At 39.0% G+C, this 26,512-nt stretch overlaps 2 protein-coding genes across 2 annotated transcripts in view; both read left to right on the top strand.

Annotated features, from left to right (window-relative positions):
- The window catches only part of LOC125238431 (glycerol-3-phosphate acyltransferase 1, mitochondrial), an 84,367-nt gene extending 66,194 nt beyond the window's left edge, over nucleotides 1-18,173 (top strand). The window contains 14 exon segments of the mRNA XM_048145770.1: nucleotides 1,927-2,096; nucleotides 2,930-3,064; nucleotides 4,571-4,672; nucleotides 6,050-6,142; nucleotides 8,141-8,235; nucleotides 10,654-10,889; nucleotides 11,995-12,193; nucleotides 13,207-13,391; nucleotides 14,575-14,659; nucleotides 14,662-14,721; nucleotides 15,161-15,363; nucleotides 16,033-16,178; nucleotides 17,187-17,332; nucleotides 17,946-18,173. Coding sequence (XP_048001727.1) covers nucleotides 1,927-2,096; nucleotides 2,930-3,064; nucleotides 4,571-4,672; nucleotides 6,050-6,142; nucleotides 8,141-8,235; nucleotides 10,654-10,889; nucleotides 11,995-12,193; nucleotides 13,207-13,391; nucleotides 14,575-14,659; nucleotides 14,662-14,721; nucleotides 15,161-15,363; nucleotides 16,033-16,178; nucleotides 17,187-17,332; nucleotides 17,946-18,133 — 2,043 coding nt within the window. The 3' untranslated portion in view covers nucleotides 18,134-18,173.
- Nucleotides 18,174-24,781: 6,608 nt separating this feature from the next.
- The window catches only part of LOC125238430 (disintegrin and metalloproteinase domain-containing protein 12-like), a 37,933-nt gene continuing 36,202 nt past the window's right edge, over nucleotides 24,782-26,512 (top strand). The window contains exon 1 of the mRNA XM_048145767.1: nucleotides 24,782-25,100. Within this exon, the coding sequence (XP_048001724.1) occupies nucleotides 25,007-25,100 (94 nt within the window). The 5' untranslated portion in view covers nucleotides 24,782-25,006. The remainder of the gene's footprint in view (nucleotides 25,101-26,512) is intronic.

Raw genomic sequence — 26,512 nt, 5'->3', positions numbered from 1 at the left:
TAATGTGTGTTGTCTTATAGCAAAATTGGTGGCTAGTACACATTGATTATTACCATTTATTAATTTTATCATGTTGATAGAAAAAAATAATCAGCGATTGTTAAAGGTCCTGCCAAGGAACAGCCATGTATTCTGCTTAATATATATTCATGAAAAAAAAAATTACATTACAATATTTTGTAATATCTTGATTGTCATTGTTTATTACTAAATTATTTAACGGCTATGTAAGCCGGATCTGTAATTGAGAGCACCTACTATGCCAATTGTAAATTAATTTCTCGTAACCTTATCATGTTACTTGAACGACAGTTGTGTTGTACTGATTCTATCACCTACTGGCTTAGTTCCAAGGAAAAACTATCACGTTCTCGTTACATTAAGGAACTTAGTATTTCCCATGTATGTTACAGAGCTTCTTAACAAGAGCTTGTGCTGTGTTGGAAGGTGGCTATGATCACGCATAGGGTGTGTCATGTTAACCTCTCACGAGTTGTACGCCTTCTTGCGCATGTGGGGAGCTTCACAGCCTACAGTGACGAAGCCAACTGTGAGTTTGTTCCATGTATTTGCTATTTAAACGACACTAATCATCATTATTATATTGAGCGGTTGGTTAGTTTGGAATGCACCGCTCACGTAAGTCTTAACTTAAGGCATAAATGGCATAATACTTGCCTGAAAATAAATGAAATGTATTGATGGGTGAAGTTATTTACAAGCAAATATAAGATGGTGTTTTGTACACCAGTAATTACCTGCCCGCCGCTAGATGTCATCTATTTTACATAATTAATTTGACTAATATATAGTATCGATCATGGCGGTAAAACATGTACTTTTCGTACCATCGCACCTTAATAGTTTTAAAGCCTTACTGGCTGTGGAGTTGTTAAAAAAATGATCTGACTTACTTGTACTAGGCTAGTCTGGTCATGCAATCTTGAGTTAGTTCAGTTATGTTATTACTCTGATTCGACTATAAAATGAGACCAATTACCTATCTTGGTGTAAGTTAGCCTTAAACTACACCGGCGTTTCCAACGGTACTCGAGTTAATCACTCCAAAGAACCAGGGCCTGGGTGTGTAGCTGGAGTATACAAAGTTCTTGTTCACTCCGCAGAAAAGAACAAATGAACAGATGAAGTCTACCGCCACCAGTTGGAGGCGCAGCCTGCGTTGGCTGCAGCAGTCATCAGCACGCATAGCAGTGACCTTTTCGGGACGAAAGGTCGAGGTCAGGTGATGGCCGACTATAAGGACATCACTAGTACAGCGTCCCCATCCCTAGGCATCGCTGTCAACTGGGCGTCAGACGGACTGGAGGCTTCCATTGGGAGCGTTTGTCACTAAGCTTGTATTTTGAGATTCCGTTCAATAAACTGTATAATTAATAGTGGTATCCTGGTGTTTTTACTCTAACAATATACATAGAAAACATCCATGACTCAGGAACAAATATCTGTGCTCATCACACAAATAAATGCCCTTACCGGGATCCGAACCCGGACCGCGGCGCAGCAGGCAGGATCAGTACCGACTGCGCCAGACCGGTCGTCAAATAAATAAAGGATAACTAATAATAAAGAATGCTGAACACGCAATGATGAGAATATAGTAGAGAAACTATGTATATAGTGTAGCTAATATTATTACTAATACAGACACCGGAAAAGACTTTTTTTTAAACAGACTGCAAAGGTCTGTAAATTTTAAGGCCGGTTGCATCAAACCGTCTGTCACCGTTAAAGCGTTCGTTAAATTTAATTGTATGGGAAGTTCCATAGACGTCTGCTGCGTGACGACGATGTGTCTGTCAAATGGGGTTGGTGCAACTGGCCCTTAGTCTTTAGCTCGTTTTGCAATTCCTAATCGGTTTGAAGTAAATTCACCATAACATCTGACCATATTTATTTTGTCCACAGGTATTAAAAGATGACAGCTTCCAACAAGCCATCGAGGAGTCAGCACTAATTGAAGCCAAGAGTAAGGGCGCCGGCGATTCAGTTACTCCAGAGCTCAGGCGAAGAATCGAAGCTAAGGCCATGAAGGTTCTCATGGATATCAGCTCAGCCATGTCAAACAGAGTGCTCAAGTAAGTCACATTGGTCTTTCAAACCTTTTAGCCAAACTTTTAAAAAGCCTTGGGTCGATTATTAGAGGAAGCCTGAAATTAAATAGTAGTAGTAGTAATCACTTAATATTGTGTACAAGAGTTTATATACAATTTGTAGGAATAGAGATACAAAGGCGAGCTTATCCCTATAAAGGATCTCTTCCCGCTAACCTTGGAGAAGATGAGTGGATCCTTCCAGTAGGCAAGATAGACAAACTTACAGAAGTACAAGAAAAGTCAAAAGTAATCCAAAATATTACATAAACTACATAAATACAAATTTACACTAGTTATACAATAAATTACATACTAGAGTACATACATAAAATACAAAATATATACCGAACCACTATATAAATATATCAATACATACATAATATATATATGTAAATATCGCAAGAAGTACATTATATATAAAATTCCCAACCATTATCATACTTGTTCGGAAAGCCAAAGTTAATAATACCGATAGTAGAAAAAGTAAGAGCGAATCGACTAGCATGGTATAGACATGTGACGAGAAAGGTATTACAAATTAATGTGGAAGGTGGTGGAAGTAACTGGAGAGGCATGTGAGACATGAAGTGAAACGAAAGCAAGTTAATGATGAGATGACGGGTAGAGATGTATGGAAGAGGAAGACATGGTTCGCCAACCCTAGTGACTAGGGATAAGGGCAAGAGGATGATGATGTGTCGATTATTTTGGTATTTCTCGTCCGTATCGGCCTCCAGATAGCTCACTATCCTTGCTGCTTTTACTATAAGTACATACCTAAAAAAACTCGCATTAATCAACCTCTTTAATTTCAGATTAGTAGCCTGGCTGTGCCACAAAGCCGTCCGACGGATCGCGGGCGGCGGCTGCGGCACGCGAGCGGCGTGCGTCGAGCGTCTCCGCCGCGCTAAAGCCGCAGGGCTGCCGCTCATCTTCGTACCTCTACATAGGTTTGTCGCTTACTTATATCGCAGCCATATGGTTTATATTGGGTCAGATTAGTAGCCTGGCTGTGCCACAAAGCCGTCCGCCGGATGAGCGGCGTGCGTCGAGCGTCTCCGCCGCGCTAAAGCCGCAGGGCTGCCGCTCATCTTCGTACCTCTACACAGGTTTGTCGTCTACTTATATCGCAGCCATAGGGTTTATATTAGGTCAGATTTGTAGCGTAGCTGTGCCAAAAAGCCGTCCGCTAGATCGCGGGCGGCGGCTGCGGCACGCGAGCGGCGTGCGTCGAGCGTCTCCGCCGCGCTAAAGCCGCAGGACTGCCGCTCATCTTCGTACCTCTACACAGGTTTGTCGTCTACTTAAATCACAGCCATATGGGTTTATATTACGACAGCTAGAGTGCGTCGTGCGTGGAACGAGTGAGCTAAAGAATTAGAATTACCGAAATTCAAACCAGAATTGTACAAGTGGTGCTTGGAATAAATGTATTATGGCAACTCGGAACACTTTGCACCTGACATTTCTTAAATCTCAATGTAAATATAGTTATAAGTTTTGTAAATATAGTTGTAAGGTCATTAAATTTGTATGTCTGTAATAGGCTGAAAGTGGAGATACTTTTATAGAATAAGATCTTTTATGTACACCCATTTTTTTGACAAATAAATATTTTAACTATAAAACTCTCGTGAGATTCATACATATTTAAAAATATTTAAAGCGGGTTACTCACGTATTAAGTCGATATAGCGTTCGACATGTTTCGGTCCAATTTCGAGAACCTTTCTCAAGAGTAGCGACCCCGCCTTTACATGTCGAGAGCGCGACGCATACAGCTCAAATCTCGAAATTGGACCGAAACATGTCGATGATTCGACCAAACGTCAAAATATTTTTAAAAAGGCATATTTCGCATTTTTCATCAAAGCCGCAGCTACAAATGGCACAGGGTTGTTGCAACGTTTATCTTATTGTTATTGCAATAGGGAATTTTTCAAATTTGCCGCCTTATTTTAGTGCCAAGATTAGGTTGCCCGTCTATATATTTGAATTAACTTTTTAATTAAACAGATTTGTATTCTGTCTGGATAGTTCAACTTGGTTGCCCAGGTTGCCCCTGAAACCAATAGCAGCCTATATGTGACGTTATCTGGGTAAAGGGACCTTATTGTCGATGGCGCTTACGGCGTTATGATCGATGTTCGTATACAAATACGACGCCGCGGGACGTAAGCGCCACCGACAATAAGGTCCCTTTACCCAGATAACGGCACATATTTAAAAATATTTTAAGCGGGTTACTCACGTATTAAGTCGATATAGCGTTCGACATGTTTCGGTCCAATTTCGAGGACTTTTCAATAGATTTACATGTTACTCAAAATATTTTTTTTTTTAAATATGTATGAGTCTCACGGGAGTTTTATAGTTAAAACGGCACATATTTCTAATACGTGGGAAATTGAGCTTTTTGATGTTAGTTCTAATTTATTTTTCTTGTCTACTTGCAGATCTCACCTGGACTACATTCTCGTAACATTCACACTGTACCTGACCGGTCTTCGGCCGCCGCTAGTCGCCGCCGGTGACAACATGAGGATACCCTTCTTTGGGTAAGTATCTTACTTGTCTAACGCGATAATCCAAAATAAATCTTGACCCTACTACGTAAGATGTTAAGGAAGATTCAGGGACTCGTCAAAAGAGAAGTTGGAGCATACGAAAGAATGCCGAAATCGTACAACTACCACATCTCGGACACTGGCGATCAAATATATGAAAGAGGCGCGTTCCTAGCACACATTCTAAGCTCGTGTAGGTGAACGCGTACCATGCTTGTATGAGTGAGATATGACATGTTGACTGTTCGCGTTTTTGACAGGCGGTAACTGTGGAGTAACCGAGAGGGGATGGGCGGCACTTTCAGCGGGGAGCGGGAGTGGCCAATGGCCATACTGTACGATAGTACTCTTTATTATACTGTGTCCTGTACCAACTACTTAGTATCCGAGCCTGATATAATAGGTAAAACCAAAGCACATCGTCTTCGCTAGTTTGGCCATTTCAAAAGGATGGGTGAAGACACAGAACTTTATTTAGATAGAAGAAACAAGTTCATCTATTTGTATAGGGGCCGAGCGTGTCAAATTTTGTACTGAAGTTGTTTCTTGCCTGTAATTTTAAATATGTCTCAGGCTCTTGATTGTTCATAATTTTTGTGTTGTTGCAATTGAATATCACGTAACGAGGCATTTTTTATGTTTTGATTGACTTCAACTTACAAAAATTGACGCCCGAAAGCTGCAAGCTGCGATTAAAGACGGACAACTCAGTGGATTTCACTGAGTTCATTTGACACGCTAAGTATATATGACATCTGTGGGTGAAGATGATGTATTTAAAACTAAGAAGCTAGACTTGATTCATCATTCGCTTAACCTTATCCCATTCACTTGGATTCAGCGCTGCCTGTCTTTTTGATTCATACTTCTTCGTCACCCGTCATCTTATCATTCACTTACAATAACTCAATTACCAGTGCCATATTGCGTTTGTTGGAACTTTGAATATAAGCTGTGTGAGATATAGGCTATACCTCACAATACAATACAAATACTCTTTATTGAACACCTTGATAAAATACAACAATACAAAACAAGGAAGCAACACGAACAAAGATAAACAACAGGCGGTCTTATCGCTAAAGAGCGATTTCACACCTCGGACAATGGCGATCAAATATATGAAAGAACCGCGTTCCTACGCACACAGTCTAAGCTCGTGTAGGTGAACGCGTACTATGCTTGTATGAGTGAGATATGACAGAGGTCGACTGGTCGTGTTCTTGACAGGCGGTAACTGTGAGGTAACCGAGAACGGCTGGCCGGCACTCTAAGCGGAGAGTGGAAATGGCCATACTGTACGAGACTACTCTTTATTATACTGTGGCTATACACAGCAATAAGTTATGTATTTATTTTTCATCGCAGTTGGTTCCTCCGGGGTTGCGGCGCTTTCTACATCAGACGCAGAGTTGATGGCTCAGAGTACCACGGAGACTCACTATACAAGACTGCACTAAGGTATACTTCTTTATTTTATGCTTGGCATGAAATAAATTACCTAGAAATTAATATATAAGTTTATTATTCGAGTAGAACCTAAATCAAATACCCGAAGTAGAACCCGCCACATATTTATGGTCAGAGGGTATATTGAAAGAACCTTGTAGACATTATTTTATTTATTTATTTATTTATTTAAACTTTATTGCACAATATAAAAAAGTACAAATGGCGGACTTAATGCCAGATGGCATTCTCTACCAGTCAACCATGGGCTAAACCGAAAGATTAAGTAGGTGCAGGGTCCTAGTATAGTTAGCGTGTAATGGAAAAGAATTTAAGATACAAACAATATCCATATATGCTACATTTAAATATATACAGACCTAATATTATACATAAATAGGTATATAAATATACAATACATAAATATAATATAAAATATACCCATTGTGAAAGATCATTGAGGGTGACTATCGAACCTTATCAAACAGATACTTACGCAGCATGCGCTTGAAGGCGAATTTGTTCCGAGCCTGCCTAATGGTGAGAGGAAGATCATTCCACAGCCGGATTGCCTGGATGGTGAACGAATTTGACATGAAACCTGTACGATGTCGGGGGACAATAAGTTGAAGACTACGGGAGGTTCGGAGTTCCGTGCCCGAGCGCGGGGTAACAAATTTAAAATTGGATCGAAGATAATTTGGGGCTGAAGGATCAAATAATATTGAAAATAAGGTACAGAGAATGCGCAAGGATCGACGTTCACGAATAGGAAGCCAGTTCAGTTTTTTGCGAAAAGTTGAAATATGATCGTATTTTCGGAGCCCAAAGACAAACCTGATGCAATTATTGAGTAACCGATCGAACTTGGATAAGTAAGCTTGGGTGATATTGCTGTAACACACATCAGCATAATCCAGGATGGGCAGAACAAGGGCTTGGACCAGAAGGGTCTTGGTGGAGGACGGGAGAAAGTATTTAAACCTATAGAGAGATCTTAAAGTGTACGTCACTCTACGACAAACATCAGACACCTGAGGGTCCCAAGTCAAACCGCTATCCATAGTCAACCCCAGATTCTTTACTTTCGGCAAGAAAGGTATCACTACTTCTTCGTACTGGATAGGGGTCAATTGACTGGTGTCAGTCAAAGAAAGCAAGCGTGGGCTACCGAGAATGATGGCCTGACATTTAACAGGGTTCACTGCAATGCCAAAACAACGTGACCAGGTAGAAATGTTGGCCAAGTCTGCATTCAAATTGGCGACAGCTTGATCTAGATCGTCCACGCTAGCTTGAGTGTAAAGTTGCAAGTCGTCGGCATATAGATGGTAAGAACAATTGATTTTGGTAGTAATGAAATTTATAAATATTGAAAAAAGCAGAGGGGAGAGAATGCCGCCCTGTGGAACCCCAGATTGCAGTTCACACCAGTCCGAAGAAGATTTATCAGCACGAACTAACTGATGGCGGTGTTGGAGATAGGAAGTAAACCAATCAGTCACAGATGATGAGATTTTCATGTGCTTAAGTGAAGCCAGAAGTAAATCGTGATCTACCGCATTGAATGCATTAGAGAAGTCGATAAGGACCAGCACTGTGAGCAGTGAAGAGTCCATACCGACCCTCACGTCTTCAACTACCTTAAGCAACGCGGTAGACGTACTGTGGCCACGACGAAATCCAGACTGAAGAGGTGAAAGCAACTGATTAGAGAAGATGTGATGAGATAACTGTTGATGAACTGTAGCTTCTATTATTGGATGATTTTAATTTCATTCGTAGTGAAATTATTATTCAATATACTTTTAATCCTCAACTTCAGACCTCATCTTGCTGCTCGGACCGACAAGTTGCTTTGGCAAAATTTGGTAATTTTTAATCTCATTGTACTAAAATCAATTTTTTGTGCCTAAGAAAAATATCAATGATCAATTATACTTCACCTTGTTAATAATTAATAAACAAATACTTGTTATTAACGTCTAATATTTGCCAATTTTGTTTCAGATCTTACATTTTAAATAGTTTAGCAGCTAAGAATAATCTAGAATTCTTTATTGAGGGAGGAAGAACTAGGACTGGAAAACCGCAACCACCAAAAGGTAAACCAACAAATATTTCATATATTTACATTTGTAATAAATTTGTGGCGTTCCAAGTCTAAAGGATCCTTATGCTTTGTAAATAAGTGTTAGTACCTCTTGGAACTTCTGATAAAAACGTCCTGATTGAGATTTAATCCTTAAAAGCATAGTGATGTAGAAGACAAATAAGGTCGTATAATTCCAACGCCCCTGTGAAATCAATGTGACCCTTTGTTATCAATAACAAATAGTAAAAGTACATTTAATTTCACGCTGCTTAGAGGACATGACTGGTAAGCATGACAAAAATATGTGACAACGCGCCACCTTGCGGAATTTCATGAGAACTATTTTCTTCCTACTAAACTGAACTGTCACCGCAATTCACACTCAGGCGATACGAGAAATGCATTCAAGATAAAAGTAATGGTCATTACGCAAATCAATATCTAATTTATTACAATTATGACGTCAATTTTGCTATCTTAGCACAACTGGTGGTTCTAAAGTGCTTAGTTGATAGATATTGCCTACTTATTGTAAACAATGATGTCGATCCAGTTATTGTACAATTTATAATGTAAACAAATGTACATTTAGAAAACATGTGATATGATTAACGTGAGACACATTCAAGGATATTTTGGTACAATCCATATGTGAGTGGCAACTGCTTGCTAAAATAATAAGTAGGTACTCAATTGGAGCTCAAATATTTAAAACTGTGAATTTCACGTTGAAATGAATGATTGATCAGCTCAACATGTGTGCAAAATGTAAATTCATAGCAAAGACATATATAATTCCGCATAGACAGATAAAGTCTAAGAAAAAAAACGTACCTCAAAACCATACAGAAAAAGTTACGGTGAGCTAGATGGCGATACACCTTTGGGGTACGCTCGGCTAGATGGCGCTAATATTAATATTTGACATTTTAATACATATCAAGCTAAGAATACGGGCCAAATTGTCAAAAGTGAGGTTCAAAAGTTTTAAGCCTGTGTCGAGAGATGGCAGTCTATGCACTGTGATTACACATTTTACTTTGACAGTAACTCTCTATAATACTCGATCCTCTTTGTTCATAGTGAAGTTAAAGTTATTCTAGTTGTTCACGTTATAAAGATAAAGATAAAGATAAAAATCATTTATTGTATAAACCATTCTACATATGGCGCCTTAACCTATGTTACAAGAACAACTTACTCTCTAAACATTTAAGGTACTAGATACTGATTACACCTAACACCAGTTACACAAAGATAAACGCAAAAATAGATGGTGCATCAGTAGAACAAAAAAAATAAATAAACAGGGATTGTGGAAGAAACATTGGCGCCTGTGTAGTGGCTACAAAAGGACGCCACTCAGCATATGCTATGATATGAATACCACAGCGCTGGTCTTCCGTAGCGCCCCGGGTTGAGGGGTAGCTTTAGAACTATTACCTAGGTAATGGCAAAACTATAATATTGCAGAGCACAAGAACACAGATATTGAGGGGAACAGTTGTAGTTGGAAATATGCATACACAAAGATACTAGTTATCGAAACAGTTAAGGGCAGGTTTATATAAATTTTGAGATACTGACGTGACGGTTAGGGTTTAACTTTTATGTACCATTATTATTATGTATAAAAGACATATTAAAATATTATGGCATCTGCGTATTTGAAACTAGATTGTGTGTTTGCTTTGAAAGAAAATAACTTATCTGTAAGTTCAATAACTTACAGATCAGCTTATAAATACCTTTTTCCTAGATTATGCTTTTTTAAAAACAAAAAACTTTTTTTGTATATTTAAAAAAAATACCTATTTTATACGCGATATTAATCACAACCTGGCAGGCAAGTATAGTCGCGTGATAGACGATAATGTCTGGCCGCACTATTTGTAAGTGCGATATATAGTGCGATTATCCCACTAGTGCGCTACGCCCACTAAAGTTATTCTCTACCATCATTTAAAAACTTATAAACAAACTATTATGTGTCATTCAACGTATTATTTTTAGGAGATGCACCGAATGTTCGGTTACTATTCGGTATCCGGCCTATTCGGCCGGATACCGGATAGTGACGTACTATCCGGCCGGATACCGAATGTGCTAGTTTTGATTGAATGATTGTGGGGTAAACAAATTAAATGTAAAAAAAACAGTAACGGTTATAATACTTATAATCATAGCCTTTTATTATGTAAAAAAAAATTTTTTTTATACAAAACCGGACTCCGCGCGAAGTTCACTACGAAATAAGTCAAAACATGCACGACGCGCCCGCTCCCTGCTTAAATTGTAGGTAAAATTCTGCTGTCCGAATATTCGGCGGCCGGATACCGGATATTTGGCCGATGGTTGGGTCGAATATTCGGTATCCGGTATCCAGCCAAACAACTATTCGATGCATCTCTAATTATTTTTCTTTCAGCGGGCATCCTCTCAGTTATAATGGACGCGTACCTCGACGGAACGATCGACGACGCCTTACTAGTCCCCGTCACTCTCAACTACGACCGTTTGGTCGACGGCAACTTCGTGCGAGAGCAACTCGGCATGCCCAAACAGATGGAGACCTTCTGGACCGCCCTTAGGGGCATCTGGAGGACCCTTAACACCAATCACGGCAGCATTAGGGTAGACTTCAACCAGCCGCTGTCTCTTAAGGTAAGTTTGACTAGCTTATGTGTACTAATAGTAAGATACTAGTCTCTGTACCACTAAACTACAGATGGAGACCTTCTGAACAGCCTTTAAGGGCATCTAGAGGACCCTTAAACACCAATCACGGCAGCATTAGGGTAGACTTCAACCAGCCGCTGTCTCTTAAGGTAAGTTTGACTAGCTTAAGTGTACTAATAGTAAGATACTAGTCTCTGTACCACTAAACTACAGATGGAGACCTTCTGGACAGCCTTTAAGGGCATCTAGAGGACCCTTAAACACCAATCACGGCAGCATTAGGGTAGACTTCAACCAGCCGCTGTCTCTTAAGGTAAGTTTGACTAGCTTAAGTGTACTAATAGTAAGATATTAGTCTCTGTAACACTAAACTACAGATGGAGACCTTCTGCACCGCCCTTAGGGGCATCTGGAGGACCCTTAACACCAATCACGGCAGCATTAGGGTAGATTTCAACCAGCCGCTGTCTCTTAAGGTAAGTTTTTTAGCTTACGTGTACTAATAGTAAGATACTAGTCTCTGTAACACTAAACTACAGATGGAGACCTTCTGGACCGCCCTTAGGGGCATCTGGAGGACCCTAACACGAATCACGGCAGCATTAGGGTAGATTTCAACCAGCCGCTGTCTCTTAAGGTAAGTTTTTTAGCTTACATGTACTAATAGTAAGATACTAGTCTCTGTAACACTAAACTACAGATGGAGACCTTCTGGACCGCCCTTAGGGGCATCTGGAGGACCCTTAACACCAATCACGGCAGCATTAGAGTAGATTTCAACCAGCCGCTGTCTCTAAAAGTAGGTTTTAGTAGGTCTAGTACAAGTTATCGCTAATAAGTGATCGCAATAGAACTATAGATGACGACCGTCACTCTCAACTACGATCGTCTCGTCGACGGCAACTTCGTCCGCGAGCAGCTCGGCATGCCCAAACAGATGGAGACCTTCTGGATCGCCCTTAGGGGCGTCTGGAGACCCTTAACACCAATCATGGGAGTATTAGGGTAGATTTTCTTCGTAGACATAGTGGCGTAATGACGGCGAACCATCTTTTACACATGTTTGATAATTTACCCCCTATTGTTACAGGAGCTAGCAACCTCCTTCCAAAACTACAACTACCTGAAAGCCCCGATCGAGCGCACCCTCACGCCGCCCAACAACAACCTGGCCGCGAACCTGGACCGCCAGATCCTGTACAACCACAGCCACTCCAGCATGTACGGCGCCGGCGTCAGCGTCGACCACAAGATGATGGTCGAGGCTATAGGGCGACATCTAGTCTATGGTATGTACAAGTCCTCTAAAACCGTAGAAGTTTGTAACTTTCAGTGATAATTTACACGGAAGAATCATCAAAATCGATCCACAGGTTTAGTCTCTAGAGTCCTACTAACGAACAAACACACAGACTAACAGAACATTGTGTTGCGCTTGCTAAAAAGTAAGTATCTCATCATTGCTAAGTAGCAATGATTACAGTGGTATGGTTTTGGTTAACTGTCCTAGTGAACAATGATTGCGGTCGTATGGTTTTGGTTAACTGTCCTAGTGAACAATGATTGCAGTCGTAGGGTTTTAGTTAACTGTCCAAGTGAAGCTGGTCCGCCAGATCCTGTACAACCACAACCTTATTACTTTTATGGAAGGTTCACTCGGAAGTATCATCAAAATCGACCTACGCATCGTAAATGTAGTAACTCGCACACACTAAATGATAAACACATGTGCCATGCGGTTGCTAAAAAGTAAGTAACTCGTACTGAACCATGATTGCAGTCGTAAGATTTTGCTCAAAAATTCACGTTACCACGTACTTTGCGCTTGCTAAAAGTAAGTATAGTATAACAGGCATAGGGTTTTATTTAACTATTTAACTGTTCAAGTCAAACTGCACCGCCAGATCCTATACAACCACAAGACTACTATTTGAACAATATACCTAAACCATGTAACTGCGAAGACTGCTAATTAACCATTCTTTATCGTTCCTTATTTATTGTGGCTAGTTTCCTACTAGTCAAATCAGCTTCTTTTTATGAACTACAAAACGATTTGTTAGTACGGAATTACTATGAAATACTGAGGAGTGACGTCACAATCAATTAATTTACTTAATATCTTTCTCTTTGACTTATTAAAATAGAAATTATGTTTAAAAATAACTACTGTCCATATTTTTCATTTAATTATGTGGTGCTTTATTTCGTGCACTGCACAAAATATTTTTTTCCAACTAGTCTATTAAGATTGTATAACATGAATATTAAAGTAAAATAAAATTCCTATTGATCGTTTCAGACGCAGCCCAAGCCACAGCCTTCATGTGCACAAACGTAGTGTCCTACGTGCTTCTAACCGAGCACAGGCGAGGTTGCACGCTCAAGCAGCTAAGTCACGCGGTCGCCATGAGGGGCGCGGCCTTGAGCAGAGATGGAAGAGACTTAGGATATACTGGGGAAGCGCCAACATTACTGAAACATGCTGTAAGTCATACTTAAACTTAGAAACTGTAGATAGTATTTTAGAGTCTAATAGTTATGTTTTATCGAGTAACTAAAGTAAAATCCATAAACCTACGGACCAAATTGACAAGTAAGTGTGAACGAATGTTGCCACAGTTTGGCCAGTGTCGTTCTTATCGGTATTTAAATTATGATTACATCGTAGATTTAAGGTGTACCCAGACGGGACAATGAAATTGGCAATTTGATCGGCTAATCAATATACCAACTTTTTCTGTGATTTCGACAGATCAAAAGGTCTGTAGACCGCTAATTAGAGATATTTTTTTTATTTCGAAGCAGCAATAATATTATTCGAAAATTATATATTTATGACATACTTGCCATAGCGTGACAGATAATTGATTATCGTCGGACATTGCATTTTACTTTTTACCTACAGGCTCGGAAACCTTTTTATGTTTTAAAACTAGTGGGTAAAAATGCGTGGCATCCATCCACTACCTCGAAGATACATAGAACAAACCAAAATGTGTACCTCTTATTTGAAACTAATATACTTATTCTTGATTTAAACTTGTCTGTTGTATGTACTTTACAACTTGTCGATATATTGTTATCGACATATACCCTTCCCTATTTTAATTTTGCTGTTCCTGGTATCATTTTACCTGTCAGTCATTTGTCAATTTAGTCCGTAGGATTATGAATTTTACTTTAGAACATATAAGGTTGTAACTACCCTACCCCTGTACATCATTTTAATTTTGCTGTTTTGTTTGACATTATTTTTATTAATATTTTTTATATTAAACCTATACATGACGACTTCTTCAAGGCGACATATTGAGATGAACAATAGCACAGTATAGTAAAGAGTACTATCGTACAGTATGGCCACTCCCACCCCCTCTCGGTTACCTCACAGTTACCGCCTGTCAAAAACACGAACAGTTGACCTGTCATATTTTACTCATACAAGCATAGTACGCGTTCACCTACACGAGCTAAGACTGCTCCAGCCCCCACTCCGGAAGTTCCGGAACTTTGATGCTCTTATATCTTTGTATTTTTTTTCATTAATTAGAAAAAGCGAAAAATATGTCTTCATTATTTTTGGACGATCTAACTGACGGACTAAACAGAATACCATTTTTTTTATGTAGTCGTCATCCCTATCAATCATATTCCATTTTTGTTTCAGTTGGACATGTTAGGTCGCAGTTTAGTAAGGCGGGAAGGTTCAGGGGAGAAACAAAGAGTGCGGCCACAGAAGTCAATAGCAGCTTCACTGAGCTGGCGTACTACAGCAATACTGTAGCGGCGCATTACGCCGCCCCGGCTATTGTAGGTAAGCTATATAGTATCTCTCATCACACTTGATCAGTAAGTATGCGATTGCACGCAAGCGTAGCGGGAGTTATGAAATTTCTTGTAGCAATTATAACTTCCTTTTATCGTTATACATTTTTTTTTAATTGAAAGTGCTGTGACTTGAAAGTGTTGTTTAATTGAAAGTGCTGTGAATTGATTTTTTTTAATTGAAAAACATTCTGTGTAACTCGGGGCTTAAAACAATATGCTTTTGTAATATTTAACTGACGCCCCACGCACAATATACTAATAACACATTCACTACCAGACAAAAAAGTGGCGCACTACGTCAGAAACCGGTCGTAATTTATAACCGGCCGCTTTGAGTTCAAATTGGTATTACCAGAACTGTTTTATTTTGTTAGACTTATTTTAACGCTTAGTGATATAAAGCTAACTCTATTTTTTTTTTGCAGCAACGGCGTTAGAAAGTATAATCAGACAGCCAAACGCGGACCAGGAGATCATAAGGCACTCGGAGCTGATGGAGGCGTCCCTGCAACTCTGCGAGATCCTCAGCCAGGAGTTCATTCTGTGCGCGCCGTGCCACAGGATAGAGGAGACTATGATGAAGGCGCTGGAGTCGCTTATTGCTAGCGAAGTTATCACTCCTCTAGAGGTAAGTTGAGAGATCAAACCAAATGTCCAGATAGTCACAAAATATCACCTTGGATACCATAGTATCCAAGTATAAGTAAGTAGTATTTTGTGACTACCTGGAAGTTTGGTTTTAAGGGCGTTAAAGATGAGAGAGAAAGTGTCGTCTGGTTCAGCGTTTTTAGCAAGCTATTTGTTTATTTTACATATGAGCACTTACATATAGACCTTACGTTCTAATGACTTACATAATTTTATGAAACGAACAAATTATCTAGCTTTGAGGGATTCTAACGGGGAGGGGCGAGGGGCTTGGGAGTGTACTCATATGCTATTTTTGACCATGTACTCACAGAAAATAGGCACATGTGGCCGAATTTGAGGAAATTACCCGATCTGCAACACAACACAAAGTCATACCCAGTTTCGGGAGAAACATTTTCTAAACCAACATACCTTAATCTTCATAAGCTACAAACATTTCTAAAATGTATACCTATTTCTAGTATGTATGTTTGGGCGATAGCCAAAATGTATAAACATACTTAAATTCACGTCAATAATAATGAAATGAAACAAGGTAAGCAAACAATGGAAGCATCCATCAGGCGGACCGTATGCTTGTTTGCCACCGACGTAGTATTAAAAAAGGCTGATTTTTACAACTGTATAAAGTGCTTAATTATTTTAGAGCAACAACGGCCTAGAAGAGCAGCAGTGGTCGCGGCGGTTCGCGCGGACACTCGACGATGAAGACAATGATGATGATGATAGACCAGATCCTACGCTCAAAATCAAGTACAGGGTGTCACAACGGCCAGAGGCACTATTAGAACGGTATGTTATACATAAAAAAATAAAAATCATTTATTTCGGACCACAAAATCCATACAAGGTTAATACTTACACCTAAATACTACCACTATGTTAGTTGCCTTAGTACCTAATTACAACATAATAATTATAGCATGATAACTTCATTCCAATATAGATCTTGTTTTTTGTGTTGTTTTAACCCCCGACGCAAAAACGACGGGGAGTTATCAGTTTGACGTGTCTGTCTGTCTGTGGCATCGTAGCTCCCGAACGGATGAACCGATTTAGTTTTTTTTTGTTTGCAAGCTGAGTTAGTCGGGAGTGTTCTTAGCCATGTTTCATGAAAATCGATCCACTGTGTCTCAAAATTTTAATTTTGTATTTAGATTATTTACAAGACAAGAGGAAAACGAGCATAAATAAAATAAAAAACACAAAAAGGCTCTTTTCTTGAAGATCAAATTAGCCCCGAAATAGCGCAGGCATGCAGACCACATCTCGGACACTGGCGATCAAATATATGAAAGAGGCGCGTTCCTAGCACACATTCTAAGCTCATGTAGGTGAACGCTTACCATGCTTGTATGAGTGAGACATGACAGGTCGACTGTTCGCATTTTTGACAGGCGGTAACTGTGAGGTAACCGAGAGGGGGTGCGCGGTACTTTCAGCGGGGAGCGGGAGTGGCCATACTGTACGATAGTACTCTTTGTTATACTGTGATGCAGACAGTTCATTCCACAGTTATATAAATAACAGCCCATTTTCGGCCATTTTATCCCAGCCAGTTTTGACGCGGTGAACTATACTTTCAATCCTCTAATAGTGTTTTTGGAGAGGACCGACACTCTTTTCCAAATTATTGATGAATGAATACATTCAAAGCCATCAAAATACAAAATATTGTAGTATCACACAAGTATAGCTACTTGGCTCTTTCATACATTGTGTTAAAATAGAGGTTCTCAAGTCAATGATCTACTGTCCTCCATACCAAAATATCATATCTATGTTGTGTTTTATATACAGCGGTCGCCTCCTACGGACACTGAGGCCTCTATTAGAAGGCTACGCGGCGGCTTGCCGAGGCATTCGAGCGGGCACACAGAAGGAGCTCATCAAGGCCACGCTTGACTCGCTCACAGAAGACTATACTCAAAACAAGATGCTATACGGTTAGTAATATTACAATACACACACACCTAGTATTTTTTTTTTGAATGGTTGGACCGTAGCTGTTTAGGGGGAATAATGATAACGCTACGGAAATAACCGATGACCTATTAAGCAGTCTTTTATTTGGTGATTAACTATTCACAAAAATATAACATCCGGTTACTGAAAATAAAACTTGATAATGTCTGAACTAAAATGATTTCCGTATATTTATCTAGCTTTTGTTATACCTCGTGTGATTCACGAAGACGTGTACTTCGTATTGATATGCAAGTAATGGCTAAATTTGCCTATTTATCGTGATTATCTAAACTACTTATTAACTTCCTTGCGGTTGAGACTTAGCTATGAAGGTCATATATATCATTACAGTCAATACGTATGACTTTGTTTATTTGTAGAAATGGATAAATTAAACTCATTAAGTATTTTTATTAAAAATTTTCTTACCACGTATTCCTTTTATATAATCAAACCAGCATCACCACCGTTTGCATAGTTTAAGTAGAATACTTTTGCATAAAACCAGCGTAACTCAGGGGACCGTAACCATGGCAATAACAGGCAAGAAAAAGTTGATTCACCTACATAATATTATATTATATTCCGCAGGCGAGGCGATATCCACAGACGCGATTCGCAACTGCTGGCGGCTGCTGAAGCAGTGGGGTGTCATAGAACTATACACGCACGACAAAGTGCGCATGCTGCGCCCCCTGCCGCCCTACGACGCGCATGCGCGCCGCGACGCCGTGTGCGAACACTTGTACCGGTACAACGTGACCAGCCCGCTGCTGTGATAGTGACAGTCTGACAGTGATAGCGTAAGGTAAATCAAAACTACAGAATATGATGGTTATGTAGCAAACCAATGATAAAAATGACCTTTGTAAACTAAATGGGGCTACTAAAACTCAAGCCACGCCAATATGTAGAAAACGAATGAAATAAATGACATATGTACTCGTAAACTAGATGGCGCTACTAAAATACCAAGTGGGTAACTCAAATAAAATAACGTTTAAAACAATTGTTTATCATTATAATTAGGTTTTGCTGCCGTATGACGCGCATGCGCGGCGTGATGCTGTGAACACTTGTACCGGTACAACGTCACACTCCACTGCTGTGATAGTGACCGTTATAAAATAAGGTAAATCTGCAGAATGGTAATAAAAATGACCTTTGTAAACTAAATGGGGCTATAAAAATTCCAAGCAAAACCAAATGGAACTGGATTGCAAAAGGGACTATAGACTGGAATCCCCAAGGAAAGCGAAGACGTCACAAGGACGATCAAAAGCGAAGGCGATAGGGATGACCTGTATCAAAACCGATGGCGACATTTGCCCTCTGCCCCATCTAGGGGACACAGGACATTAAGTCATGATGCTATTTGCAAACTTTACTTATAACTGACAACTTATGAAAACTGGATGGCGCTAATAAATCACCAAATGCAGGTTATTGAAGGTGTCATTTTTAGCAAGCCTATTTGACTGTATATTATAAATTGACACTTACGTAAGATTCTGTTTTACCAACTGACAGCTTCATGAGAGCGTCTTATTGACCATATGAACTAATCACGATTCACGAGGATATTAATAGACAATTTGACGAAATTGACATATGACAAATAAAGATAGTCATATTTAGTTTATTTAAATAAAAGACTAAAAATAACTATCAAACAGCACTGTCAATTTAGTTGTAAATGTAACTATTAACTTTGCAATGTTTAAAAACAAACTGAGGTGTAACTCATAGATTATATTCAATACTGACTGAAGGGGTAGTCACTCATAAAATGTGGGTGTGTTTAGTAAAACGTCCCACTTTGTGGGTTACCGTTAAGGCGAGATTTACTTGTATCATAAATTAATAAACTGACCAAGCGGCTTTATAGCAATCGACACACACAAACAAAACACAAACAAAGTGTAGTGTGTTTTTGAACAAATTGGGACGTTTTCCCGTTCACACTCACAAATATACTCGCCATTAAAATAAATTTGGCATTATGTAAGTCAATTATTTAGAGTTCCGTACAAAAAGGCACAAAACACTTTTTTATTAGGAAACGCCACATCCTGTTTTTTTAACTTATTATAAGAAGCAGTTTTCTGGGTTTTACAGTACAACATAAATAGATGTACGCAAAATGCGTAAAATTTTGTACATTGTATAAGTAGTAAATGAAACAGTGACATTCCAGCGCAAAAGGGTCAATATTTTTTGCAATAAGGACGTAACTATTTCTATTAGAGTTTAAAAGTAAAGAACCTTATTGAACTTGAAGTATATGAACCCTTTTTCGATGGCAAGTCACATAAAATGAATCTTATTCTTACTTGACGTAATGATTTCGTGTCGGGTCATTGCAATTATAAGTGTTCTTACCATAAGTACCATAACCATATTTTGTAGACGATTATACCATAAACAAATAAGTTATAGTATAAGTTACATTGACACTTGACATAGATGGCGCTGTATAACACTGCCTATACAACGCCATCTAGTTCAAACTAACGTCATATTGTACTATGTTTTTATTTTTTTGTTTATGATTTTAATGTAAGAGGTATATTTAGTTTTATTTCCATGCATTGTTTGTTTCTAAAGAGTTGTGTGTGTGTGTGTTTTGACTGAGATTGCTCAAAGATTGGAGCCAAAAAAAATATGTCTAATATTTATCTGTGATGTTATGTTGTCACAGCGTACATGTTACAGAATGTTCTCTTTAAAATGTCAGTAATGAAAAGTCAAGATTACAATTGTAATTCCCAGTGTAGTGGCGAACAAGTTATGTCAATTAAAATGAACTAGCTTTTGCCCACGGCTTCGCTCGCGTTAGAAAGAGTAAAAAAGTAGTCTATGTCACTCTCATCCCTTCAACTATCTCCACTTAAAAAATCATGTCAATTCGTCGCTCCGTTTTGCCGTGAAAGACGAACAAACAAACAGACACACAGACTCCCTTCGGTCGCGTTTAAATTTATCGCCGCTCGCCTCGAATTTCCCTTTTTCCGCACTTGTACCACAGAATATATAATAGTACAAGTACAGAAAGCTCACTCCTTTGATGTTCACAAAATGTCGCCATTCTAAATTCTTACCTACATTAACACACGGACCGCACGCGAGCACCCGACATTGAATTCTAATGCGCCGCGCGAAGGTCGTCACCACTGAACTGTACTGTACCGTAATCCGTAATGTACTATGACTGTGTGAAGCAAACTTTTTGTAACATTTACGCTGTGCTATTGTCCTTGTGATGTCACGGTGATATTATAGTTATGCATTTTAAAGCTGATAGTGTTACTTTGTAAGCTTAAAAGTGCAAATACACTGAGTCGGATGTTTCTTCGTAATTTCGGTTGCCTAGCAACCCCATACTCGTCCAGTCACCTTTCTGCCACCCCATATTAGCGTCTTTTGGGGGTTGGAATCTAGTTATTTTATTGCGAAAATAATAAAGAGAGAGAAGAGAAGAACGTGTAAGGATTGTGGCGCCATCTCTCGCTATCCAAGGGAAACGAAAGAGACATCACGATTCGCCTTTAAATAAAGAGATGTACTCACGTTATTATTACTCCGTGCGGAGTCTAGCCACCGCAAGCACTCATGCCTGATAACGAGTCTCCTAAACGACTCGAAATATGTTGCAACAGATATAATAAGGTGATTACATCTGTTTATTCAAATATTCCGGTCTGGCCTAGCGCGTAGTTGGGTTCTAATCCTGGTAAGGGCATAATATTTGTGTGATGAGCACAGATATTTGTTCCTGAGTCATGGATGTTTTTTTTGTATATTATATAAGTATGTATTTATCTATATAAGTAAGTATATCGTCGCCTACCACTCATAGTTCAAGCTTTGCTTAGTTTGGGGTATAATAAATATTGGGGACACCTTACACAGATCAGTGTAAGGTGTCCCCAATATTTATTATTATTTATATTTCAATAGGTATGTCTCACGAAAGTTAAACGTCTATAGCCTATACATGTGTGACAGCATAAGGTGAACGACTTGATGTATTTGCGCGCTAATAAGCTAACTATATCTGCGACATCCGAGCTGATGTACGTCCATTTAAAAACATATCTACAGAAAACTTCATTCAGAAAAATAAATGCTATTTTAATTATCCATAGGAATCTTAAATGTCAACAAAATGGCCGATTTTGTATCCTGAGATCGGATGTCCGGTCGATCTCGGACTGTCTAAACGCAAAATGACCACTTTTTATATTACTATCTAAATTTATATGTTTAGGTAGGTTTGGTTCGTTAAACTTCGTTAGGTATCAAAAAAAAAAATCTAAATAAGATGTCATATATAAAAAAAAATGACGAGCACCACCAGTGGTGAAGGCCGGATCCGAACCGGCGTCTTTTAGCAATCCGGGCCAAACGCCATGAACCCCTAGGCCACCTCGCCACAGCGGAAGCCGTCGAAATTTCGTTAGCTATCTTCAAATGGCCGAAGGCACAGAATATATAATAATACAAGTACAAAGGCTCACTCCTTTGATGTTCACAAAATGCCGCCATTCTAAATTCTTACCTACACTAACAAGCGGACCGTGAGCAGCCGACATTGAATTTTATTTTGCCGAGCGAAGGTCGTCACCATTAAATACTTGTAGCACTGCGATAGAATCGCGGAGTGAGCCGCCCCTTCCGAAGGCCAATCTGCACAGAATAGTCTATACAGTTAAGATAAAACGGAAAAAATACTGTGGGCATTTTGCATCTAGACCGTTTGCGATCGACCCGGATGTCAAAATGTGTTTTGTGTAAAATTCATATTGAATAGACTACATTTAATAAAGTGTATTGCATAATTAAAAGATGAACTGCATTCTATGTAACTCTTGTCGTTGAACCTTACAGCTTGGCAAAAAAGAGAATTAAAAAGTGGCAACATCGTCGTGCCATCCCTTTCTTTCAGGACGATGTTACTACTTTTTAATTTCTAGTCTTGCCACACCTGTAAGTAAGGTTCGAAACTGTTAACGTAGTCCATGGACACTGAATGAAGTTGAAAACAATGTGATCTCACGATTGGAATGTAAGTCCAAAATTGTAGCATTTGTCGATTCATGGCTGGCCATTTAGACTTGCGAGTCTACTTACAGTCAAACCCGTTAATACGATTTCTTACTAATGTCAATATTGCCTGGGTCAAACAGATTTTATAGTATGACTAGCGACCCGCCTCGGCTTCCGACGGGTACTATACCTACATGTAAACCTTCCTCTACAATCACTCTATCTATTAAAAAAAACCGCATCAAAATCCGTTGCGTAGTTTTAAAGATTTAAGCATACATAGGGACAGATAAAGCGACTTTGTTTTATACTATGTAGTGATTAATTAGTTATATCTCTCCTGTGGACATTACAAAAGTTAAGGAAATCTAGTGCTTTCTTTTTACTACATTTCTTGGCAATACATACCAAAAATGGGATACATATGTACCAGAGTTGTTAACTTTTATAATATTGTCCATAGAAGTTTTTTAACTAAATCTTTTTGACCCTCATCCGAAGCTTCCTCATCCTTGACGCTAGGTGGCGATTGTCTTGAGGCTAGTTTTTTATCATAGTAATTTTACATAGCTTGTATACAGTTACAGCTGTCATTTTGAATACTGTGAGATGACATCTGTCACTAGCCAACCTATAAAAAATACTACGTTAGAAATTTTCGCGTAAAACGCGTTTTTCATAGAAATCGTTTTAAACAGGTTTCATTGTATTTGTAATCGTCTTGTGGGGCTATTTAGAACGAAAATTATAAGTTTCGAGTATTTGCAATACATTTTTAATAAGATGTTAACTTTAAGTCGTCAGTTTTATTTTTATTTGATATCTTATTGAAAAATTAATCAGACAATGTATAAAATATTGATCACACATACTGCTCAAAACTTATACATATCTTTTGCAGTCTCAAATAGCCTCGCGAAACGAAACTTTTGTATTAAGAATATCGAAATACTCTAAGATTTAATGGAAACTAGAATAACGGTAGCTGGTGTATCGTTTCTGAGAAATGGAGGAACAAAAGATGAAATAAACGAATCTTTGTATAAATATGACTTTATATTAAACTTTGACCTCATCTCTAGCCAATCATTGACGTTCGGTGGCGAGCAATACGCAACTGAGCATTTCTTTTTTTTGCCAATACATTTTTTTTTTTTATTGTATTAGGGAATTTTAGGTCAATTGTACTCAGAATCACGAGTACTTTCAATCTCACTGGGAGACAAAGTGTCCCAGAATTTCCATACATTTTTGTTACTTTCCTCTTTTGTTACCCCTTACAACATGTACGGAAAATGGTAACAAAATAAGAAAAAATCTATCCGGGACAATTTTTTGAACTACTAGGATTGAAAAGGCTAGTAATTCTGGGTAGAAATAGCACATCTTTTTTCAAAAATATCATACTTCATAAAAGTGGCAAAAAAAAAAGAACGTCTGTACGCTTGGCCACGGGCCCATTAAAGTTAGCGACAGAAGTATCGAGCGAGACAACGCAGGCGTCTGTAGGTTAAGGACGTTACGGCCCAGCCACGACATTGGTCTAAGCGCAGCAGCGGTGAGCGGCAGCCATACGTGCGAATGAAAAGTCCCATCGCTGTCTCGCTCCCATGTATGGCTGCCGCTCACCGCTGTCGCGCTTAGACCAATGTCGTGGCTGAGCCGTTACAGTGACCTCTTTCCGTCAGGCGGACCGTATGCCTGTTTGCCATTGACGTGGTAAAAATATCAACTTAACCAACATGCCAATTGTTTGCGCTCCGTAACGTACTTAGTCGTTTCTCTTTATCACTCTTTCATATTGGTGCTACGGCGGCGTGTGTGATCATAGACAACAATGAGGAACTATCTATTCCAAGACTGTCTTCAATTTCCACCAGGTGGGAGTGGGACCCAGCCGTCCGGGGTCAATCAGTCTAAGATAATAAATATTTAAAAAAAAACTAAATTTATATCGGTTTGGTACATCCGTTCAGGAGCTACGATGCCACAGACAGACAGACACGTTAAACGTATAACATCCCCACCCCGCCGTTTTTGCGTTGGGGTTACGTTATTATAAAGTACTAACTTTTGCCCGCGGCTTCGCTCGCATTTAATTCGAAAATTGCGGAATGCTGGCAATGCTGCATACAAACTTCTACCCCCCATTTTAAGGATGTGGGGGTTAAGAGACAAAAAGTAGCCTATGTCACTTTCCGTCCCTTTAATTATCTCCACTTAAAAAATCACGTCTCTTCGTCGCTCCGTTTTTCCATGAAAGACGGGCAAACAAACAGACACACACACTTTCCCATTTATAATATTAAGTATGGATGAGTTTCAGTTTCAGGGAGTATTAAGTCCTTCATAAAGTGTTATCACTTGTAAAACGTCATCCCATCCGGTATGGATTTAATTTACCGTATTTTGCAAATAGTTGGATGACTCGCGTAGCGCCAGGACGTTGGACACAACAGACAGAATTCCCTAATGATTTACCATGTATTTTACTACATTACCGTAACAAAAATCTATATAAAACTATTACAACAAATGAAGTAAAAAATAATCGTTTACCGCGAACTTATAATTCTTTTTAAAAAACAAATGAAAGTGCCAAAATGGTGAAAAATTGTGGTTCGAGCGTCTTGTGCTTATGTTTTGTGTATTTTCTATTGTTTGTGGATATGACGATCTGCATACAAGCCCATGGAAGTAAGTATAAAATAATATATCTACATTTTTTATCTTATTAATGACCGAATTATATTTATTAGTAGTGCCCTATAAAAGGGCAAGTCTTAATCAAATCATGTGAAATTAAATAAAGAAGGTTCCAAACAATTAAAAATTACTACAAATATTAAATATTATAGGACATTCTTACACAGATTGACTGAGGCCCACGGTAAGCTCAAGAAGGCTTGTGTTGTGGGTACTCAGACAACGATATATACATATAATATACAAATATATACATAGAAAACATCCATGACTCAGGAACAAATATCTGTGCTCATCACACAAATAAATGCCCTTACCGGGATTCGAACCCGGGACCGTGGCGTAGCAGGCAGGGTCACTACCGACTGCGCCAGACCGGTCGTCAAATGTTGGAAAGTAACGAACAAGCACTAAATATTTTTTCTCAAACATGCAATGAAATATTGTCTTTACGTTCCTTAAAATGGGCTGGGAAGTATCGCTTTTTGGGCGCAACAACTCGAGAGGACTGTAAAGGGATTTCATATTATTTTTCCCCTCACTAGCTCGGAAACACGTGTTTTGTCCTTTAATACCAGCGGGTAAAAACGCATTTTATCCACTAGTGGGTAAAGTAATTTGACCTTGAATAAAGTCAAATTAACTGCTTTGAAATTGATAAGAGTAGGTGAATGTAGTAATAAAGATGATTTACCACCTGTGGAACTACTGGAAGCAGTGATAAACTCATTTTTTGCGTTGTAGTTTCCTCGCTATAGTGAGAGGAAAAGTTTTGTGTTACACTCGGGTGCAAATGTATTTTACTTCTCGTGTGTTAAAAAACTCGCAAGTTCAGGATTCTATTCTCGAACCACTCGCTTCGCTCGTGGTTCAACTATAGAATCCTTTCACGTGCTCGTTTTTCAATTCCACACTCGGCGTTAAAATACAACTTTGCCCCCTTGTATAACAAATAACTATTTTAGGCCTAGGCCTGCAAAGTAATTTTTTTTTATAATATATTGTCCTTTAGAGCATTTTTTAGGGTTCCGTAGTCAACTAGGAACCCTTATTTTTTATTTCATTGTATGTTTGAGAAAAGCACTATACTTGCCTCGGCGTGAAAACGGATTCCCGGCCTCGTATCCCTATCCGGCCTCGCTCGCACGCTCGCTCGGCCGTATATACCCACTTGGCCGGAAATCCTCATTTTCCCGGCCTCTGATGTAATGTACTATTACTAGACAAATATGTATACTGAATATTTTACAGCGTTGCATTGTTTGTGTCCGGAAAAGGAAAATACATATGTATTTCTCGATTAATTAAATAAACAGGAAATACGAATGACAAATTAGCGAATTGTAAAAAAAAGTTGGTAGGTGTAGGTGACAGGCGGTGTCAACCGCAAAGATCATTTGCGA

The sequence above is a fragment of the Leguminivora glycinivorella genome, chromosome 23 (genome assembly GCF_023078275.1).
Source record: "Leguminivora glycinivorella isolate SPB_JAAS2020 chromosome 23, LegGlyc_1.1, whole genome shotgun sequence".
In the NCBI taxonomy this organism is placed as follows: domain Eukaryota; kingdom Metazoa; phylum Arthropoda; class Insecta; order Lepidoptera; family Tortricidae; genus Leguminivora; species Leguminivora glycinivorella.
The sequence above is the reverse complement of the archived record's forward strand: the minus strand, read 5'-3'. Positions and strand labels throughout refer to the sequence as shown.